The sequence below is a fragment of the Festucalex cinctus genome, chromosome 8, assembly GCF_051991245.1.
Source record: "Festucalex cinctus isolate MCC-2025b chromosome 8, RoL_Fcin_1.0, whole genome shotgun sequence".
Classification (NCBI taxonomy): domain Eukaryota; kingdom Metazoa; phylum Chordata; class Actinopteri; order Syngnathiformes; family Syngnathidae; genus Festucalex; species Festucalex cinctus.
Genome location: NC_135418.1, coordinates 23,805,029 through 23,827,919, shown reverse-complemented (window position 1 = coordinate 23,827,919; position 22,891 = coordinate 23,805,029). Strand labels below are relative to the sequence as shown.

General features: G+C 38.9%; 1 protein-coding gene across 1 annotated transcript in view; it reads right to left on the bottom strand.

The window, feature by feature from the left end:
- The window catches only part of LOC144023743 (zinc finger E-box-binding homeobox 2), a 36,113-nt gene extending 19,874 nt beyond the window's left edge, over window positions 1–16,239 (bottom strand). The window contains exon 1 of the mRNA XM_077529524.1: window positions 15,893–16,239. Coding sequence (XP_077385650.1) covers window positions 15,893–16,121 — 229 coding nt within the window. The 5' untranslated portion in view covers window positions 16,122–16,239. The remainder of the gene's footprint in view (window positions 1–15,892) is intronic.
- Between the last annotated feature and the right edge of the window lie 6,652 nt (window positions 16,240–22,891).

Sequence of the window (22,891 nt, the reverse complement as noted above, 5' to 3'; positions counted from 1 at the left end):
TGGCTTGGTTAGTCTAAACTAATGCGTTGGATTTTGTCAACTGGACTGCAAACTCTATAAACAAAATTGTGGAGTACCACAACTGCGGTACCACAGCGTTGTGTGACATATGTCGGGAAACTAGCCACTACTGTCTAAACAGAAATGAGGTAATCGAGAAAGGTTTGCTTGGTCAGACAAAACTTTTTGCAAACCGGGCCACAAAATTGATTTAAAAAAAAACAAAAAAACATCACAGCGGCCCAAGACTGATGAATGAATCACCCCACAGCGTTGTGTGCTGTTAGAACATAACAGGCCGTCAGTAAAGCTTTTCTTGGTCAGAATAAACCAATGTGTTGAATTCTGTGAGCCGAAATATAAGCAATACAAAAAAATTGCACCACAACTGACAAATGAGCCTCCCCCGCAGTGTTGTGTACCGTATAAATAGAACCTGACCACCGCTGTCCAAGAGCAACCAAGGTCGGCTTGGTCAAACTAATGCATTCTGTAAACTGGACTACAAACAATATCAACATTATAGAAGACCACGTCTGAGAATGCAACGCCCCACAGCGTTGTGTGCCGTATGAATAGAACCTGGCCACCGCCGTCTGTGCGCCGCTCTAAAAGCAGGACCGCTGTCGGCGGCGAAAAGGTCGCCTTGGCCAAAGGCGTGTTTGGACTTGGCCCGCCGCCCTCCCCTGTGGCCCGCGCTGGTTTTCCGTGTAGCGAGGGACCGGCGCAGGAATGCTCGAGCAAGTCACAGAGGGACCCACGCGCTCACCACACTATGAATCAAAAGCAAGGCTCCACTTCATTAGGCTCCTGTCATTGCAAAGGCTCTCACACAGCACTCTATAAATACCCCGCGTCCAAATTTGTTTTCCCTCTCATTTTTTTTTTTTTTTTTGTCTTTACACATGAAAATGCTCAGGGACTTCTACAGCTTTCTGATGTGGCTTTTTATTTTGTTCGCCGGCGAAGGCGAAGGGAAAAAAAAACACACAATAGTGGTTCCCTTTGAATATTAAAACATTCTCTGACAAGCGCAAAAGGTTCTGAGGTTGTTTTAATAGGGGTTGCACGCTAAAAAAAAAAAAAAAAAAAAAAGTCTCTGAGCTTAAATGAACAGCTATGGGTTGCGGGATTTGGTTAGTTCAAGAGTTAAGAATGCATCCCACTGGTTTTTGTCTCTTTTAAACATTTGTAAATAAGCTGTGAGGTCTGCGGAGCAAAACGGCGCTTTTAAAAGGCACCATTTAGCGCTCATTAACTGTAACATCGGTGGGTATTTGCAACACGTGTGGGCAGGGACACACAAACAACAGATCATCATTAAATCGTACAAGGGGACATTGAGTGCAGGCCTCATGTGATTTTTTTGTTTTTGGAACACGGAAGGTTGGTGGGAGATGGCAACTCTTGTGACCGGCGTTGAATACAGAGAGGGTGCCATCCTCTGGCTCATGTTGGAAATTGCATCCATCCAGCCAGCTGCAACTTCCCTTGTGACCCCAGTGACCTCACTACAAAAGGCGTTAAGTGCCACATTGACAGGATTGGGGCGTTACATAAAAACAAACATTTGTAGTGTTAGAAAACTGAAGTTGGAATAATACAAGAAAATATGTGATTTCAGTTGGATAATATGTTTAATTAGATACCCTTGTTTGCTTTTATTACGCCATAATTCCCACCCCAAAAAATTTATTGTGAATTTACAACTTTATTCACATAATGACTTTTTGCTCATAAAATATAAATTTTACTCCCCTATTTTTTTTTGTAACATTGAGGCTTTAATGGCATAAAATGACCACTTTTTTATGACATTGTCTTATAAAATGTGGATTTTAATGAAGTCAGAATTTTACAAAAAGAAAGTTATCGTTTTGAAAAAAAAATGTTAGTATTCTTTTCATAAAGTTTTTTCAATCATAATTTGATGACTTTATCTCATAAAATGAACTTCAATTTTATAAAATTACAACTTTGTTTTACTATTAAAGTGGGATATTTTCCTTGAAGAGTTACCGTTTTATTGTCATATTTCAGCTTAATTCCCATAATTATTCATTCATCGTAGTTCTAATTCCATAGCTTTGTCATAAAATGCCAAGTTTTCTTGTATTATGACTTAGCATAATACGGAATGACTTTTTCCTGGTCAAATGTATTTATTTATTTATTTATTTATTTAAAAACTTCACCTTAATAAGATTTAAACATTCTCAGAATTATGACTTTTGTAATAAGTTTATTCTTGGAAAATCATAACATTTTGACTTTATTCTACTTTTTTTTCTTTTTTTGTGGCTTTATTTGTATAAAATTATCATTTGTTTCATTTTTATTTATTAATTAATTTTTTAATGTATTACTGTTTTCCTTATGACACACTTTATTCTCATAATATTTCAACTATTCTCACAATCATGATACCCCTGTAATTACATAGCTTTATTCTTGTTTTCTTACGACTTTTTGCCCCTTCTGAATATAAAGGCTTTTCTTTTATAAAACTACATTTTTCTTGTACTATTACAACTTTTTTGATGTGATGCCAAAGTGTCATTTATCGAGGAGAAAATCTTGCTGAATGTTTTACAATCCACATCCTCTATACTTTTATTTTCAGGAACAATTTTTAATGGCCTGTGTATGAGGGAAAAACAAGTATGAGCACATACGCACTTCAGTGTTTTATGGTCACGCAGCTCTGATTAAAAAAAAAAATCATATTGCATATTGAGTTAAACATTCAGTCACGATGATCACTTTAGACTGAATGCAATTGAAAATGCGTGTGTGTGTTTTGCGCTCGCACAGGCCTCGCCATTGTCTTTAAATAGATGCTAATTAAAGTGACCGAGAAAAATGCACAGGCAGCACAACTTCACAAGACGGCGCGTGCTTGTCATTACTGGCCTGCTCGGAGAAAAAAAAAAAAAAAAATGATGGAGGGGGCGCGAGAACGGACAAAAGCTCCGTCGAAGAACGACTCGACAAAGAGGAAAGGGTTTTTCAACTTGGAAAGTTTAAGAGGATCTTTGATGTGCATCAGAAGAGGAAAGCAGCCTCGCGACTGGGACGACAGTAATTTTAAGTCGAAGCAGAAGGCTGGCCGACTTGCTGCCTTGCTGGCTGGCTGGCTGGCTGCCTGTGGGCTTTGATGGCGCTGGCTGTTTGAAGTGGTTTTCGGGGAGGAGGGGGGAGGACGGCGGTAGGGAAACGAGGGGGGGGGGGGGGGGGCAGCGTGCGATGTCAGTGCGACGGTGGAGGGGGGTCGGCAGCGGGACAGGGACCGAGGAGACCTGAGTTGGCTGGATGGGTGGATGAACGCATGGGCGAGTGTGTCAATAATGAGGAGAAGAAAAATCCGATTAAAGTGGAAATAATGACAGCAATAGAATCCAGGAGAGCTGATACAGATGGCAAAGATCTAGACAAATTGAAATGGATGACAAAAGAAGGCGAGGAGAGGGGGGGGAAAGAGCAGAATGAAAAGCAGAAATGCTGTAAAAGAAAAAAAAAGTGCACAGGGTGAAGAAATGAAAGTGGCACCGAAGCGTCCATGTCTCAGTATGAAGCCTGGACACATTCGCACCTCAACTACTCATTAATGTGTATCATTGAAAGATGACGTTCTCTGGGTCTGATATGCTGCCCGGTGGTCTTATGACTCCCCCCAATCCCCCCTCCACCCGACTCTCCATCCCTCCAGCAACGTTGGACACACACACCATATAATCACAACTATGCGCTTTCCCCCGCCGAGGTACCAAAGTCGGCCACAAAATGGAAAAAATGGATTTGGTACAAACCTCAGAAATGTGCATGGGCCTCCTCGCCCTTTCATTTTCATGCATCGGTGCTTCATTTTTAAATTAAATGCCTCCCCCCGTTAAGACGATAGCTATACAATTACCAAAGCAAACATGCCGACATGTGAGACTGTTAAAAAAAAAAAAAAGAAAAAAAAAAGAACAAGAATATCTCCTACATTGTTTGGGGTTGTCTGTCGATAGGTGCCATGCGATTGACTGGCGACCAGTCCCGGATCTATGAATGGGTTGTCTGTCTTTCCGAGCCCTGCGATTGTCTGGTGACCAGTCAAGGGTGAACATTGCTTCTCTTGCTAAAAATAAGCTCGGAACCCTGAATATCCTCCTGACTACCAGCAATTCAAATTTGTCCTCTGTAGTGGACCTTTTTAAACCTGAACATCTCCCATGCAGTGCATACAATTGAATTCACTCCTTTTGTGCTCTATAGAGGACATTCAGAGCTTTCCAATGATACCAAATGTAGGGGTGGGGCTTTGCTACCTTTGATTGCATCATAGAAAGAAAATGGCTTTTTAGGGAAGAGGAAACACTTTTTATTGAACAAATTTAGGCTTTAAATGTTGTTAGCATGTTTTCTATAAGATTCTTGAGAACACATTAAAGTATTGTTTGAATTTTTGTAACTGTATTTGAGCCTAGCATTTGTTTTAAAAATTGTCCTCTGTAGTGGACACATCATAGCTTAAAAATAAAAAACGTTTTTTTTTCTCAAAAATTTCTTTTGCAGTATTCCAGTTACTTCACAAAGATTCAACAGGCCAGACTCCGCCTTTTAAAGTTACACGCATTCAGTGACAGTCACAAATACTTTACGGTAGAATGTGAAGATGGTGGCCCCAAGTTGACAAATATAATAGTTGCACCTCACACGCTTATTGCATTTGATATTATTCATAAAGCTTTCAAACAATAAATGCCTGTACTCATGAAGAGACCTTTTCATTCGTCGTGTATGACAGGTGGAAGAAAATTCTGTATGCATGTTTTTTGCCCGGGCTGGAATGTTTTCACTCCCTTGCAGGTGTATGCGCGCGTGTGAGTTTATGTGTGGGATGGCGGGTCAAGTAGAGGTGGTACCAGGTGATTACAGGTACAGGGAGAGAGACGGCGAGAAAGGAGGGAGGCTTTTAACTTCTCGCCCAAGAGGGAGTCGATCCAAGTTATTGGAAATATGCACCGGGGTGTTATGCACATACACTTGTTGATGTTTTATGGGCTTTGTCAGTTTGTTGGGTGGTCACGGGTCCCGCTAAATGCTGCAGGTGCGTTACAAGACGTTTACATTTGTGAAAATAGTGTATTATTCAGTATTATTTCATGAGATAACGCGGAAGAAACGACACGTAGTCGGTGTACATCTTGTACAGTGTAACTTTACTGTCCCCCTCAAAATAACAAAAGTGAGTAAAACTCTACATAAAAACGTCTTTCAAAAATGAGACATTTTTTTAAGTGACCCTAAAACTTTTGAACCCTAGTAGTTTTTCTATCTAATATGTATTTAAATATAAAGCTGAAGGTGGCCATTATATATTTCTCTGCCCTTTTATTTGTCACTTAGATTTTTCCACTGCATTCACACGACTAAGCAGGTATCTAAAAAAACGTACAAAAAAAATAAAAAAAATAGACAACAATGTAAAATTGCCGGAGCTGGCTCTCGCTGTCCTTGCCAAAGCATGCATCTTGCCCTATTTCTTGTTTTACTATGACAATGTCAGCAATTCTGCACGCTGTGATTTATGCAGAGTGGTAAACTGATGCAAAAAGTCGTCTTCTTTGTGAGACATTATATGAATGGTCGTTTGAAGGTCATCAAACATGTTTGTAAACGTCATATTTTGCCGTCACTTCAAAGCGGATGTGGTTCTTCATGTTGTTTTTATAGTATTCATTAAAAACAGGAATAAAACCAAAACTATGCACTAAAACAACAACAACAAAAAAAGTATTATTCAGTTCATTTTCCTTTGCACAAAATCTTACTCAATACTTCACAGACCAGGCTGACTTAGATAACATAAAATCATTGTTGAATGGGAAAATGCGTAAAAGTTGACTTATTTTTTTAAATTTTTTTATGTGATTTAAAATTAGATTTTCTTTTTTAACAATTCAGTACATTTTCTTTGTTTTCAATCTCACAGAATTTAAAAACGTTTTTTTTTAATTCAACATTTCCTGAAAGATGGTCAGGTATAAAAATCCACCATGTGTTATTCATAGTACTGTGCATAATAATACAGTATATACATAAAAACTAGAACATGTTGTAGCTGAACCTGTTGTCTAAATATTTTAGCAGGATTTTATCCCCCTAAAAGCTGTAACCACTACAAAACTGACACATTTGAGATTGATGTATAAAAGTGTATATGAAATCATATGCTCTCAGTGTTTTAAATGTATAAAAAAAATATAAATATGTTGTTCAAATATCGTTTTCAGACTGACATGCCTTTTGTGTATGATGTGTTTATAGTCGTTTTTGAACCTCCAATACTGTTTACATTTGTGTACAATTTCCTCCTAACTTACAAAACTACTTTAAAAGTGATCAATTTTGTGGGTTGACTGAAACAGCTTTTGTTTTATTACTTAATCAATGTATATGAACACCCTTCACCGCTTTACAATTCTGACAATATGTTGGCAAAATAGAACATTCAGGCTAACAAGCCCTGAGTGCCGATATTGACTGAGAGGGGGTGACGTGTAAATAATCTTGTTTGAATGTACTGTAAGTATTGTTTACATTCTTGTCAAATTTTCTTCTGAATGAACACATGCGCCTATGTTTTAATTTGACACATTTACAAAAAAAACAAAACTCTTTCGCATCCTGCTCAGCCATGGTAACCTCGAAATGTCGTGTACTCACTACGCCTAGCTTGAAAGCCAACTGGTGCGATACCCCCACCCCACTTTTGCCGTGTCATGCCGTTACACGGTAGAAAACTTTTTATATGGGGCAATTTGTTACATTTTATTTTAGGAACCCTTGCCGCCCAACCTCCAACCGTGCCAGAAATCGTCACTGGAGTACCATTCATTTATTTTTGCCCAAATAATACAAAATACATGTCAGATCTGACGAAGGTAAGCAGAATGTCATTGTCCAACATGTAACTTGTAATAGTAGAGAGTTTATTATTTTAATCCAAAGTTGATTTTGTTTCTGTTTCAGATAAATTAAACAATTTTGGTTAGTAGTCCAATGTAGTGTTTACCTTCTGTACAAATTCCTGCAAAATGAAGACATGCACCTACATCCTGATGTGATATTAAAAAAAAAAAAAAAAAAAAAAAGTCCTGAAGTCCAATTCTCTAATCCCGAGCTAGGGTGCCCCACCACCCCACCCTCACTCCCGCCCATCTGGGTAATCCATGCCGTCTGAAGCTGCGTTTTCAAAATTTAATTTGAGGCGTGATAAAAACGGCACATATCTATAAATTGTGCGCGCGAGCGACCTAAGTGGAGGCTTTGGAGCGCTTTCTTCTGTAGAACATGTGCAGCATATCAAACACGCAATCTCCAGGATGTCTGCACAAAAACAAGGGGAGGGGGGCTCTCAAAATAGAACTTAAGGGCGAGGAGCGTGCCAGCGCAATGACAAAGAAAGTGCTAATAATTCTGGAAAAGGACAATGATGAGAATGAAAACCGATGTGTTTGTCCTTTGATGTGAAAATAGAAATACATGGGGTAGTTAGTGTTTCGCCTACGCGCAACTCGTGAGCCATCTTAGCCTGATGTGCTCACCATTGTGTGCTTTTTTGTTTAGACACCGAGTTGAATTTCAGTGACCGGTTATCTCGGATTCAAAATTCCACACTCATATTTGGATGTAATGTAGGCCTACGACTATAACTTCCAAAAATGTCATGAGAGGGCAATTATGGGGAAAACTGCTTTCACATGCACTAATCCTGCGCTGGCACCGTAAATCTTTCCGAATAACTCCTCCTTGGACCGGACGGACGGTGTGGCAGCCATGCGGCAGGAATGCACAGGAAGACATGGGACTGATGAGACGTAATTGAATAAACATGTGAGAAATAGCAGAGGGACTCAATCAAGGGATTCCCCGTCCGTGCGGCGCAGATCTCGGGATCAAACGCCGCGGCGCGGCAGAATGGCGCGACACTCGAGACGGCGCTAAACGGCAAATGAGGAAGCGCGAAGATTAGCGCTCATGTTAGGCTCGCAGCAATACGATTTTAAACGCTCAAACCCGATCTGGCTGGACTTGCTCGGCGGGACGTGCTAGCGGCGGCAGCAGCTGCGTTACTAGCGTGACGGTAGCGCAGCGTGACACAGTGGAGCCCGCCAATGAATTTGACAAAGAAGAACAACGTGACGGACAATGGCGGACTTCCAGTGTTTCATTTTTTGTTTTTTCTTGCAATGTGGCTGTTTACTAAAAGAATAACTTGTGCTTTGTTTAGCCGCCAACAAGCGAATCAGAAATCCAGGATTGCATAGACAGAATGCTGATGGTGAGCTTGGTTAGCTGAAAACTAGTTAGCTATGGCTGCGGCTAACTCTCCAATGTATGTATGGAAAACGACATGATACAATGCTGTGCGATAACCGTAGCAAAAATAAGCATCAAAACCAAAATAAAAGTGCTTTTTGTTTAACCAATTTTGAGGGGGCGGGTCTGTGTCATGCAAATGAGCTATTGTAACGTGAGAATGATTTTTGTTACCATGATAACTACAGGCAGAGCATTCCAGAACATTCCAGAAGCAATCACCCTCTGTCTAAATATCTTTGTTATACGCTTTAAAATGCAATGCTAGAATCACGAGTAGGGATACAGCTATCAAATATTTTTAGAACCAAGTATTCGCGTTTGATGTCAGATTTGTATGCTATGAGCAAAGGCTTCCATGTTCAAGGGCACACGGTCAGTTTTGTTTTCACAACATTGGTGAACACCTAAACACCTATTCGGTTTAAGGCAACGAGTGTAAACTTGCAAAGCAGTTGCGTGAAAGAAGACGAGCACAATTATCAAATCTTCGAGGTGACCACTTTACATCATCAAAAAGATAAGATCAGATAAGATCAAAATTAATATGCTAATTATGTAGTATTAGATATGTCACGCTAACTAGTTTCACACGATAACCACAACACTTTATACTCAGATTTGATGTCTGCTGAGCAAACAAGTGCATCTCTTTATAAGTAACTAGCTAGCTAAGTTTGCCTGAAAGGCATCAACATACATCAAGACGAGTTTATCTGGGCATAAATTATTTAATGAACGACCATTGATCGACGCACTTTATCAACCGAAAGCAACATGCCTTTGGTGTTACAAGACAGATTGTTGCGCTGAATGTAGCCAACATTCTTCACCCATACAGAAACACATACTTAAAGAATTTAAGTCCTCTAACTGATAGCAACTGATAGTGACTTTTTTTCACAAAACTAAACAGATGACATCCTCACATTCTACAATGTTGTACCTGTGATTTTGATTGTATGTGACTCTTTAGATGGGACCTGATCTGGTGAGTGACGTGGGAGTCACTGAATGAGAGTGGGCAGTTGTAGCGCTAAGCGGTGGGTCGATTGTGAGCTCAGTTTAGCGGCTGACTATTAGCTGGCTAACTGTTAGCATGTTGAATGCTTGGGTGTCTAATGTGGCCATACTAGTTTGTGAATGAATGTGCTCATTAGATGGTTATTTATTTTGTTGCCGTTTAGTCAACAAAGCGATTGAAAGTGTGCCGGTGACTGATTGTAGGCTATCTTTGGGCGAAAACCAAACATTTGTGAAGCGATGCAAACGCAAAAACCTGTAGGAATTGTACTGCTTGGTGGGAAATAGCCTCTTTCGTGCCATCTTCTCACGCCCACTAAATGCTTTTGCCGTCTCCAACTCTGTCAACCGCATCAGCTCCCCCCACCTCTGTCATCATCCTCATCTTTCGTTCCCCCCTCGGTGCCCCCACCCGCCGCTTCTGACGCCCCTCCAAAAAACGTCTCCCGCTTAATAAACCGTGGTGCCAGTGCTCTTCACTGCCGTCTCGCTCATCCCCAAATGCTGATGCAAACGACTCGGCCCACTGCGCTGTTACAGTTACAAGCATGTTCATCTCTCTTGCTCCAAACTTCCCCCCTCCCTTTTTTTTCTTTTCTTTTTTTGTGGCCAGGGTCCTTTGTGTGTACAGTGCGCTATGCTCACTGTGGCAGCAATGTGCCAGAAAAAGCCACACAAACACACACACACGTACACCGTCGCAAGACACACAGCTGGGCTCCAGCTGCACACAAAGACTGGGGTTTGGAAATCAATGAAGGAGAAAGAAGAAAAGGGGAAAGGAGTTTAAATAAATTGGCACTTGAAAAAAGAAGAGAAAGAGGGAGCGAGGCGGCCGAGGAGAGGATAAAGAAAGCCCTCCTTAAAAAAAAAAAAAAGAAAAGAGAAAAGACAAATGAGCTCGACAACACGACGAGGCTCTTTCGACGGATGACATAAAGGAGCTAAAAATGTGTAACGCAAGCCTTCATCTGCTTCAAAGGCTTCGATGAGCAGACGGCGGAAAAGATGCGCGCACTCTTTGGCGGCCAACGCGGAGCAGGCAGGCAGCACATGAGGTGTGTCGCCTCTCACTCTCACTGAAAACTTTGAAACAACAGTGAGGAGCAACAGGAGAGTTGCGTGCCATCAAGGCGTCAGCGCAAAACTTCACATCTCTGCAAATGCAGGAATTTTGTCACAGAATAAAAGTCTAATAAGTCGTTTATTTTTGAGACAAAAGTCATGAATAAGATAAAAGCCATTACCTGATGAGAATGTTTCTTTGCTTTTAAAATCTAAACAAAAAAAAAGAAAAAAAAATGTTTCAATCTCATAGGGTTGAACTGATTGTCCCTTTAAAAAAAAAAAAAAAAAAATCAATCTCATGAAAAAAAATGTTGACAAAAAAAAAATTCAAAGTAAGGTATTATAAAAGTTGTCATATTCTTTAATGTGTGGGGGGGGGGGGACGCAATAGTATGAAGATCATATATTTAAAAAAAATGCAATGTCATGAGAATTATGTCATATGGCAAGACAAATCTCAAATAAAAAACTGAAAACTAAAAAAGTTGCAACCTTATGATAATAGCTGTCATTTTGGAGGGAGTGGGAATCACAATCTTATTTTAAAAGTCATATTGTTAAAAAAAATAAAATAAATAAAGTTTACAGTGTTCTTGGAAGTCTTGTATTAGCGCTTAGTGCTAAAGTTAAATAAAGTTAAATCGCTGAAGAATTAAGTCATTTTTTAACTTATCATCATCATCATCATCATCATCATCATTTTTGACAAAAAAAAAATCATAATCAAGAATAATTAATAGAATTTTTTTTTTTTTTTACAATCCTATAATAGTTGTATTTTTTATAGGAAAACATCTTATAAGAATAAAGTTAGCATTTTTAAGGACAAATTGTCAATCTTATGAGAATACAGTAAAGTCTGATTTATTTATTTATTTATTTATTTATTTATTTATTTTAGATTTTTCAATCAATGCACATGCTAAAATGTTTTTTTTTCTTTGTGGAGTAATCCAGGTCATGGCAATTTGGCAATGGTGAATCGAGGCAACTGGACTCTTCTTGGTTGTTTAATTTGTTGTGTTTTTTTTTTCTTTCTTGCTTTCTGAAAACACTCAAATCATGACTTGGGCAACCATGCGCTAAGGATATGCATGACTTAGTCGTTTGTCATGGTGACTTGTCACTTGAAATTACTTCACAAATTTTCTCATCAATCATGTTTACAATTCCTCTTCTCCAGCATCTTTTATTAGCATATATCAAAGCACGACTTCACATTGTCGTTTTTTACGTAACGCGACTTCTTTTCGATCGGTGAACGAATACAAATATTGATGTTTAAATGTCTGCTCAAGACTATTTTGCATGCTACAATATAAATGTCGTATGTATGAGTGAGATTTTGTTAAAACGTCACTTTGTGTGTTATTTGATTGATTGATTGATTTTTTTTCAGGATGATATAAAAATGCTCGTAGGTGTATGAACCTAGAAATCTTTTTCAGCTGATTTTCAAAAAATTTTATCGACACTGTGTCTCTGTATTTCATTTTAAGCAAACCGCAATGAAAAAACATCCCTCAGATGATCAGATGATGTGATAATTGTTTTGCTGCAAGGCTCATAGTTGCTGTAAAATGCCAGCGTTGTCATTAAATAGAAGGAAAACGCCATCATTTAGAGTGGCAAAGATGTACTGACATTAGAAACAAGACAATCTGGTGATCATCCCATGCCACTCTGAACTATGACGCTAGCACTAAGCGCTAATACAAGAGTTCCAAGAACACTGACATACTGCAGGTCACCTGAGGTTGCCATAGTAACTGCGGAGATGCTGCTATCCCTCCTTGTGAGCTGGCATATAATTAAAATGTTCCTAAACCTGCAATTTTTATTGAATTAATAAACTTAATGATTTATTTATTAATGTATTAATATTTTCAACTTTAAGACATTGGGTCCGCGGTTTATGACAGAGTTGCATTCGTAAAGTGGCTACATAACCTACATATGGCTACATATATTAGTGATAGACCGGCATGTTCTTTTCAAGGCCGATGCCAAACCAATTCTGATTATTAGTAGGGAGGTAACGATAAGCGCAATATCGTGATATTAAAAGCTGCCACAATATCGTCGTCGTCATGTTCACGATTATTTAAATTTAAAAAAAAAAAAGGTCAGGTTGATTTCCATTCGTGCAGTTCTAGCACACTCTGGGGGCTAGTTTTTTAGTGCAATTTAATTTTCATTAGGGATGTTGTGGCCCTTCTATGTTTAAAATCTACGTTAATAAAGGGTAACGTAATATGCCCCGTGAAGCAAGCCATTATGTGGAGGAACTCGATGTGTGAGTGCATTAACAACAGAACATAATAATAATAATAGTATAATAATAGTAAAACATAATAATAATAACATAACATTGATGTTATGTACACAATATTGTGCTTTTTTTTGTATGAGCTAATTCTTTTTACTATATTGTGGCCTTTCTTAAATATCGCCATCTTCCCCACAATATCGTGATAATTATCGTATCGTGAGCTTCATATCGTGATAATATTGTATTGTGATGTTTGGATATCGTTGCATCCCTAATTATTATTATTTTTTTAATTTTATTTCTATTATTATTATTATTGTTAATTCAATCTGGTATAGTAACCTTATTTATTGATTGATTGAATTATTTTTTATTGTATTATCTGTTCTTATTGCTACTGGATATGTAAATTTCCCAGAGGGAGCGATCCCAAAGGGCTCAATAATGTCAAGTCTAAGTCTATTAGTAGTCAACGAGACCGATAACTGATATTTCAAGCCAATATTCATTTGCAGTAAAAGAGAAAATATTTGCATCAGAATTAAAAATAATAATAATAATTTTAAACATATAAAGAATTGGAAGTTTTGTTTAAAAATTATAACAAAAATTGCAGGGCCCGTCCAAGGTCATCAGCAAGTTAAATTAAAATTACGAAGTAAATGATTCCATAACGTTTTCTACTATAAATAAAGTTTTCCAAATTTCAACATATTTTCTTAATTTTATTTTATTATTTTTAAAAATAAAGTGTAGGGAGTTCCCAGTGTCAGTATCATTTTTTATACAGTGGAAATGTAATAAATGCACAAAAGAAAAGTCCCCTTTATCTCACTGAGCGACAAAAACATGCAAATGTAGGTAATTAGGGTTTGTAAAAGGTTTCAAAAGATCGTTGCAGACAGTGAATATTTGTCTGAATATGTTTGAAAAGTCTGTGAAGATCTCACAAATCCTGATGAAAATCCAAAATTTGCTACGTTCGTGAGCATTCAGCGCTCAGTGAGATACATACCAGCTTTATCGGCCTTCGGATTCGTAAAAAGGCCGATGCAGATATTTGTCAAAATGCCAAATATCGGCGCTGATAATTGGTCTATCCCTACAAGAAGCCATGACCAGTTATCACCTTCATTCCCATTTTACTAGGTTAGCATAGGTTAGCGATAAACTACGTGTTCCCACTTGCACACAAGTTCGACTAACGTCGCCAACGTGGTAAACCAAGATTTTGTTTTGGATATTAACATTTATTAAGATGTTCGAGGTGGAAGACAACATATTCCCCAAAGCCATGTCAATGTCATGTTTGATGGTTATATTGACATCTTGGCGGCGTCATCTCCATAACGAATGGATATTATCGTGACTCATGTACAAAATTTGTGATGGTTTGGATACAAAATGGTTGAAAAGTCATCATTTCAGACCGCACCGCCTGCGCCAAAACACAAAAAGGGTGCTAATTTCCTCAGGTTGCTTGATATTGCTCGGCACTGACAGTTTTACTGGAGGGCGGACACAGACGCACAATCGATAGGCGCCTCGGAAAAAGTAAAAAAACAAAAAACAACCTCGCCTCAGATCAGTTTTTCTCTCCTCTTCTGGTTTGGAAAGACTCCCGCGCATCGCCGTCCCGAGAGTCGCCAGCTGCCAGATTCGTTTGGTTTTATCAAGGATCCTTAACGCTCACGCCGCAGCCAAGCGCATTCCAAACGCTACACGCATTTGCACGCTGGCGTCACGGCAACGTCGCCTACAATTGACAGCGCAGGCGATTACCGACCGCGGGGAATACATTTAAAACAGGACCTGATGATACTTTGATGACGTCCCATTAAGTGTAACAGCCCAGAGTTGTTTCATGTCAGTTGCGTGCTAAGTGTGTCCAATTTTTTATTTTTTTTTGGTCTGATGACAGCTTCGACGTGTCTGTGATGTTGTTGATCTGCGAAATTGAGTGCGGTCGGTCGACAAACTGTTAAGTGAGGGTCAAAGGTGGCTGTCTAAGTGTGTGTGTTCCTGTGTGTGTGTGTCATTGCTCACACTCAGGCGACACTTGTAATGAAATGAGGGGATGTTTCAATAAACTACAGCGTGGAAGTAAACAGCTGGCGGTTACGTGTCGCATCGGGGACAAACACATACACGGTTTCATTCCTTTCATTCTCATTTAGTCCGAATTAAAGTATGTCTCCTCATATTTGTGGATACATTAATATACATTTTTATTCTAATTTGTAATGATTTTAGTTTCTTTCAGGGCATTAACTGAAGTACTTGGCTAAACAGTGAAGTACTTGTTGTACACTACATTCATTTACGGTCCTTGATGAAAGACACTGGAACTAAACCTCCATCAGCTGGTTGACGGCGTAAATATAGAAGCACATTAGCAACAAGCCACATTATAAGATGGGACGCTCCTTACTTCGCACTTATTTTCTAATGTAATTGGAAACGCTATTCATATTTTTTTTTTCCACTGCGCGTGACCTCTATAATGGATTTAACCATCAAAAGTATGATGTGCAAACAGCCTCCACATGACTCCTATAAATATAAATCCAGTGTGTGTGTGCGTGTTCTTTTTCAAGTCCACTTTTTAGTCATGTCTTTAATTATGCCAAAATCACGTCTAAGATTAGCTGTTTTTATTTATGTATTTGTTTATTTATTTGAATATTTAAGGAAAAAGATGACATGCAAGTAAAGCCCCATGCTCAGCGGTCTGCCTACTGTGTGTGCATTTGTGTACAAACTCGTGAAAACAACGATAAATAAAATTAAACGATTTCACATGTGTACAATTTTGACCCAACGGTCCTTTGTTATCGTTTCCAAGTATACTTAACAGGGGGCGTTTAGTAAAACAGATATAATCGATCCTCAAAGTGACACCTGACGTCATTTATTAGCCAAACATTTATATTAGCTATTAGCTCAACACATGCCTCGTACCAGTTGCTGAGCATCTTTCAGCAAGGTGCGCGCGCAACCACCGCAAAACTTTTTAAACAATATAAGTCCGGGAATCCGGAACAGAAAGTTTTAAAGCCGTTCCGTTGCCCCAAGTACGTAAATCCACGCGTGAGGGCTCATCTCCATCCACATCCATCTCCACCCAAAAACTTTCTCCCCAGCCTATAGCCGCTTTACCTCGACTTCTCCTGGGGTTGGCTTGTTTCCTCCTCTTGCCCCGACTTTCCTCCGTCATGGTCGCGGCCCGAGTGCGAGGGGGAGGGGAGGGGGGGGGGGCACTCGGGAGGGGAGTCCCGTGGAAATGCTCTCCGTCCGGCGTGGCAGCCTCGGGATACAAGAGGAAAGAGTAGTAGATGGAGGGGAAAGAAAGGCAGAGGGAGTGAGAGAGGAGAGGGAGGCATCTCATTCACGCCCATGCGGGACACCCACAGCTCGTGATGGGACTCCACGCGGGTGGGGTGGTGGTAATGGGGACTTGGTTGTTGTTACGTCATCATCGCAGCACAGGTTGGCACCAAGGGTGGGAAACACGGAGCTACTTATCAATAACACCATAAGTTTATTTGTAGTTTTTTGTGATAAACGGTAGGCCTCATTATGTAATATAAAAGGAAAGAAAAAGTTATGTATTTCGAAATTCCACTATTCATTAGAATTTTTCTTTTCATTAAGCCACACCTCCGGAAATGTAGATCACAGCGATCAACACTTCAATTTGCGAATTTAATTGAATTCATGACCAGTCTTGCATCTCAAATCATCTTTCCCCACTAAAATGAATGGAAATGGCTTTCATTTGTTTCAGTCCGCCATAAAAAAAACAGCAAAGTTCATTTTAATATGAAAAATAGAGCCCTACAAATTTATTTAAAAAAAAAACAACAACAAAATAATAACAGTTAAATAGAATTAAGAATTAAACATTTTGTGCATCATGATTACTTATGGCCCCTCTGATGCACACTCTTTGGCCACCAGGGGACAGTATATTTTACATACAGTCTTCCCTCGCGATAACGCGGTTCACTTTTCGCGGTCTCGCTGTATCGCGGATTTTTTTTAAGTGCAATTTTGCATATTTTTTTACAGTAATATACCAATTTTATAAAATTTATGAAGGTTTGAACATTGTCAATGTTTGAACAAGAGAGAAATGTGAGAACATGTAAATGCCTCAATGAGAAAAGTGTATAAATTGTGCGGTCGGGGATTTTAGAGCCTTAAAACATTTATAAGAGTTGTAAAACATAAAGCTAACTACTTCGCGGATTTCATTTATTGCGGGTATTTTTTGGAACCTAACCCCAGCGGAAAACGAGGGAACACTGTATATAAACCAAGGTTACAAGTGCTTAGTAGACCAGAGCATAAATCGTGTATATATTTTCGTGTGTATATATTTTTGTTATAGAGCCTGTCTACACGTGCTGCGCAATTTGAGTGCAAATATCAATTTCTTAGAACAAAAATTCAATAGTATTTGTTAGCCCGTCTGTCTCATGCCACATCGTGTTAGCATTAAGCTAGCAGTCTTTACGAAGACGTTATGTGGTTGTTTCAAATACTGTACACGTACATTGATTTGCTTTATGATTAGTTTAATTAACTTAATGTGGGTGGAAAACAACACGTCGTTATATTCTTTAAAATACAGTTTTTACTAAATAAAAACAAAAACTATCCTTTTTCCTTTTCAGTGTATTGCACTAATACCTCATTAATATTTAATAAATTCGCCCTCTCAATGAATATTTTGCCCGTCGAGTTCTTCCACTTCCACCTGCGCGCGAAATCACACAGGCCCTTAAATTCCGTGTGTGCGCGCCACCATGTCCCCACGCCATCCTTTCCGCATATTTGTTCAAATTAGAATTTATTGCAAAGCTTCTCTTTTTTTTTTTTTTTTTTTTTTTTTTTTTTTTTTTTTATTGCAAAGCTTCTCGACGCTGACGCTCATCTTTTCTTCATTATATTCACTTCTTCGAATGACACACGCAAGCAAGCACGCATTCACACACACAAATAAATATAAATATAGCATAAACTATATGTAATAAAACATATACTCGGTTTACAAACAGTCGTTATTTAGTAGTTGAAAGAAGTGCAGAGTTTGCACCAAGTAAAAAGGGATTATCACCCAGTTAATGACAGTAGGTAGACCCCCCCCCCTCCCCCCCTTCTCTCGCCTCCCATTGGTGTGTTTTATGACTTTGCGTGTCGCACCTGCGCGAGTTCCCGGGGGAGGACCCCGTCGAGCGCCCTATTGACGCGGGGATGGCTCTAGGAAGTAGTGCATTGAGAGTCAATTGTGTTGCAACCTGGACCGTAATCTGTTTTGCAACTAAAAAAAAAAAAAAAAGAAAGAAAGAAAGAAAAACCATCCGAAATAAATTAATGGAGAAAAAAAAGGAAGGACGAAAAAACTTGCCTACAAGTGGTCAATGGATAATGTGTCTGGGTGCCCCATTAGGTACACCTGCACAGATTCGACGGATGGATGGATGGATGGATGGATGGATGGATGGATGGATGGATGGATGGATGCCATATGCCTCTACTGCTACAAAAAGATGGGAAAACCCTGATTTTGACTGTTTAGGTGTACCTAATATTGTGACCAGTGTTTTTGAGGGCAAATTATACCTGAATGAATGCTAAACAACAAACCAGTCCTCCATCTGTTAATTGAAGCCGTTTGTTTCCTAACAGCTTGTGGAAGAGAAAGCATCCTGGTGGCAGGGAGGGTGGGGGGGGGGCAAAAAGAGGGCTTTGCTTAAAGAAAGAAGGACAGAAGGGTCACCGTGCGCCTTTTGTTGACGGGACGGACGCACAGGAGGGAGGAGGAGAGACTAGGGGGAGGGGGGAGGCAATAAACTTTGCTACAGATGAGGGTCACAAAGGTGCAGAGGTGCTTCAGAGGTCCTGGGAGTCTGTCATACGTGCAACCCCCCCCCCCCCCCTTGGGTGTGATTTTCACCAAAATAGCACTAATGACACTTATTGATTGACTTGCTGGATTCGCAATGCTGTTGGCGCCATCTGTTTGATTCATCCAAACCTGAGGTGTGTTGATACTCTTTTATGGTTATACAGTACACAGGTAGCGTCTTGGGGCCCCTAAAACACCCTGAGATCCACATTTTGATCCATACACCATTTAATGAATTAAAAAAAAAAAAAAAAAAAAAAAAAAAGGACAAATAAATAAAAAAAACAAAGAGAAACATAGCTTTTCCTTCATAAAGTCAAATTTAGCTTCATGCTAACAATGCAAAATGCCTTTGAAGGGCTCATGAAAAGCAATAGATAATAGATCATATTAACGGTTTGCAAAAAATGAGTAATGAAGACTGAGTCAGTTGTGAAACTCTTCTTTGTGTGTCTCTCTGTTATTATGCTGCCCCCAGGTGGCCAAAGCATGCATACCAAATGGAGAAGCGCAATGTCAAGTGAACTGAAGTATGTTTGTGTTTTGTTTTATTTTTTAATCAAGCAAACAGCACTAGATTTTACTTCACAAAAATATAGAGCAATAATGTAATGAAATGGAATGTAACAAACTCAACAGTATGATCACCTTAATGCTGCAATTCAATTCAATGTGCTGCTCCTTGTAGTGTGCCCACCTTGGCCAGCGGGGGGCAGTATAATACAGTCATACAGACACCAAAGAAGAATAATCGTATTTTCTGCTTTTCCTGTTGAGTATTGTTATCCGTCGACACCGAAAAAAAGCATAACTGGGCTAAATTAATATTTGCACAATATATTCTAGTAAACTGTACATAATAAAATGACACTATTTAGTTTGGTATAATATTTTGGTGTAATCAAATTTGAATACTCAGTCAGTTATATGAACTCATTTTGTCTGAATAAAATCAGGTAAATATCAATAAGTAGAATTTATATTTTATCAGTAATGTCAGCAATGTTGGAAAATTAGTTAATACTAATCAATTTCTTTTATTTTAATTGCTAAACACTTCCATTTGTGGCCAAAGCCCGCCATGACCAAATTTTGTTTGTTAAATCAATTGTTTTTAATCAAAGATGAAGTAGTTAAAATCTACTCAATTATATTAATTGTCACTTTGTTGCCACAATTTATTTAAGTAGGTAATGGTCAGACTTTATACAGTGTACATGTCTGGGTTCAAAGATCAGTTGCTAACCGTTAGCATGTCAATAGAGTTTTCCAATACATGTTAGCATTAAGCCTGCGTTGCCATTCTTTGTTTGGTATACACAACAGTAATTCTTGCTGTTTTATGTTTAGTTTGAAAGCAAACTTCATCACGGAGCGGCATTAAACAGCTTGAAGCCTTTTTTTTTTTGAAGAAGAAGAACTGCTCACTTTATCATCAATCATGAATAATGTATTGATCAACAAATCAACAAATTCACTTTACGATCCTGAATTCGGCCCTGAGCCAAACTGTGAAAAATGATCTGCAATGTTTTACAAAACACAAAAGGGAGGTCATATATTCCACTTGAGCACACACGTTAGCAGTTAAATCCCAACTCTGGTTTCAATGTTGTGCTGTGTTAAGACAACAATGCGAAAATGTTGAAGTTCTTTCTCTCTCTTCTCTAACTGACAAATGCATGCATTCACGAGGAGGAGCATGGAAGGAAGCAGTCCCACTGGGGTTTTGTCCCGTCCTGTGGTCTATGGGTTCAAAGCTTTCCAGCCCGGGGAGGAGAGCCTTTAAACAGCATATTAAGCAGGAGTTAATTATATGCCAAAGCTAAGTGACAAAGGGAAAGAAAAGCCTCCCTCTGAATGGCGGGACAAGAAAAGAGAAAAGTCATTATGCTGCCCACTTCTTTGCATCTGAAAAACCTCCCTTCTTATTTCGGGCCATTTCCATTTGTAACTCCGAAGAGATCGAGCAGTCGACAACTTTCCATTAACGCCGCCTTGGCTTTTTATGCGGCGGCAAGTAACGCGAAACTGACACAAATGCACTCATTATCTCATTTGGGCCCAGGGTAAACTGTTGTCTTTTCCCATCACTGTTTGGGCGCAGTAGGGAAAACTTCAAGTCGTCATATATCAAACGGGCTGTGTATATAATTTGTCTTAATGTGACCAATCAGCCTCTGTCTTGCCGAGTTCCCAACTTCCCTGATTTGCAATTGTTGCACATCTCTAACGTAAACCCCCTCCTCGTTCCCCCCACTTGCCTCGGAGCAAATGAGTCAACCTTGGCGAGGGCTGTCAGGCCTTGGTGGCTGCACGGAGGCAAGCGTGCCATGCCACAACGCCACAATGCCAATAATAATGCACGCTGTTGCACTTGAAGGAAAAAAAAAAATGCATTCTAAGGTTAGTACGTTGTATAAGAATAGCACATCAAAACCTAGTAGATTGTTTTGGTTAAAAAAAACAACTAGTTATGGTTTTCTGATCCCATCAAATTAATTTTATACATTGAAATGAATTGAAATGCCATTAATCGTACAGATCACCAGCCCTCAAAAAACTTTTTGTTTTTGTTTTTAATCAGAAAAAAAAATAGCACTGCACTGTAACATATCAACCAGATTCATAATAAAATCTAAGAAAATAATACATATATATATATATATATATATATATATATATATATATATATTTTTTTTTATATATATATATATATATATATATATATTTTTTTTTATATATATATATATATATATATATTGTATACAGTCTTCCCTCGCTATAACGCGGTTCACTTTTCGCGGTCTCGCTGTATCGCGGATTTTTTTTTAAGTGCAATTTTGCACATTTTTTTGCAGTAATATACCCATTTTATAAAATTTATGAAGGTTTGAACATTATCAATGTTTGAACAAGAGAGAAATGTGAGAACATGTAAATGCCTCAATGAGAAAAGTGTATAAATTGTGTGGTAGGGGATTTTAGAGCCTTAAAACATTTATAAGAATTGTAAAACATAAAGCTAACTACTTCGCGGATTTTATTTATTGCGGGTATTTTTTGGAACCTAACCCCAGCGGAAAACGAGGGAAAACCGTAGTTCAAAGTTGTGCTATTTTGGGTGTAATTCCCTTATGTCCCACTAGATGGTGGCACACGTTTGTCACTGTACATTTATAAGAAGAGTGCTAACAAAATAGCATAGCCTAGTTTTGCTGATGGCAGTCCTCTTTAATCCTGCTTTATATGCCTACAGAAAGTGTGATTCAAGATTTTAAAAAACAAAAAAACATGCATAAATGCTATAAAAATATGCACAGGGAGTATTTGAATAGGGTATATCCATATCATAGATATCACTTATTGTGGCGGTAGACTGGATTGCATCCCTGCAATGCAGTGAACTTTTCCACATGCCTAGTTCGCAATTCAAGACATTGACATCATTTATTTACATTTTTTTTCCAACTTACCATCACAGCTATTCACTGAAAAACTCACCTACTGATTCTTTCTATAATGCTCTCATCTGCCACAAGTTGGCGCCAAAGCCCTGTCTAAACAAGAAAAATCAGAATTGGTGTCAAGGAAGTCTGGCATATGTATTGTATTTTTGTACAGTAACGATGTTTCTATAATTGTGATGTGATACTGGTGCATTGAGTCGGGTAAATCCCCACTGACGAAATACATGGCCAGCCACGACAAATTATTTAGATGCAGGACAATAACAAAATCCATTCAAAAATGAATCTGGTTCTTCCTCAGTTGACCACTCTGAAACCGGGATGAAACCCTTTTGCAGGGGACTTACAGTGTTGTTGTTGTTTTAATGCGTAAGGCCTGTGTGTAATTTGTCATCACGTCAAAGTAAAGTGAAAACACTCAAATAGCTCTCGCACTAATCATAGGATATGATGATGTGGTCTCAAATACTGAAAACATGACTTCACTTGGACGGGCCTTGCGAGGCTCTGGGAGTCTCGGCGAACATTACTCCCGTTTCCACTCGCGACTGCCCAGCCGCGCTTTTTATAGCCGAGATGTCGATATAATATTGTACAAGCTCCATTTGTAAAAACATTTTTTTCCCCCTCCTCCTTCTCCCTCTTCTTGAAGCACTCAGCCAGTTGTGACCACACAAAGTCCGTCTCGGCCCTTACGTCAGCGCCATATTTAGATATTTCAGTCACATGACTTCCAGTTTAGCTTTGAATAAACTGCAAACACAACTGTAGAGG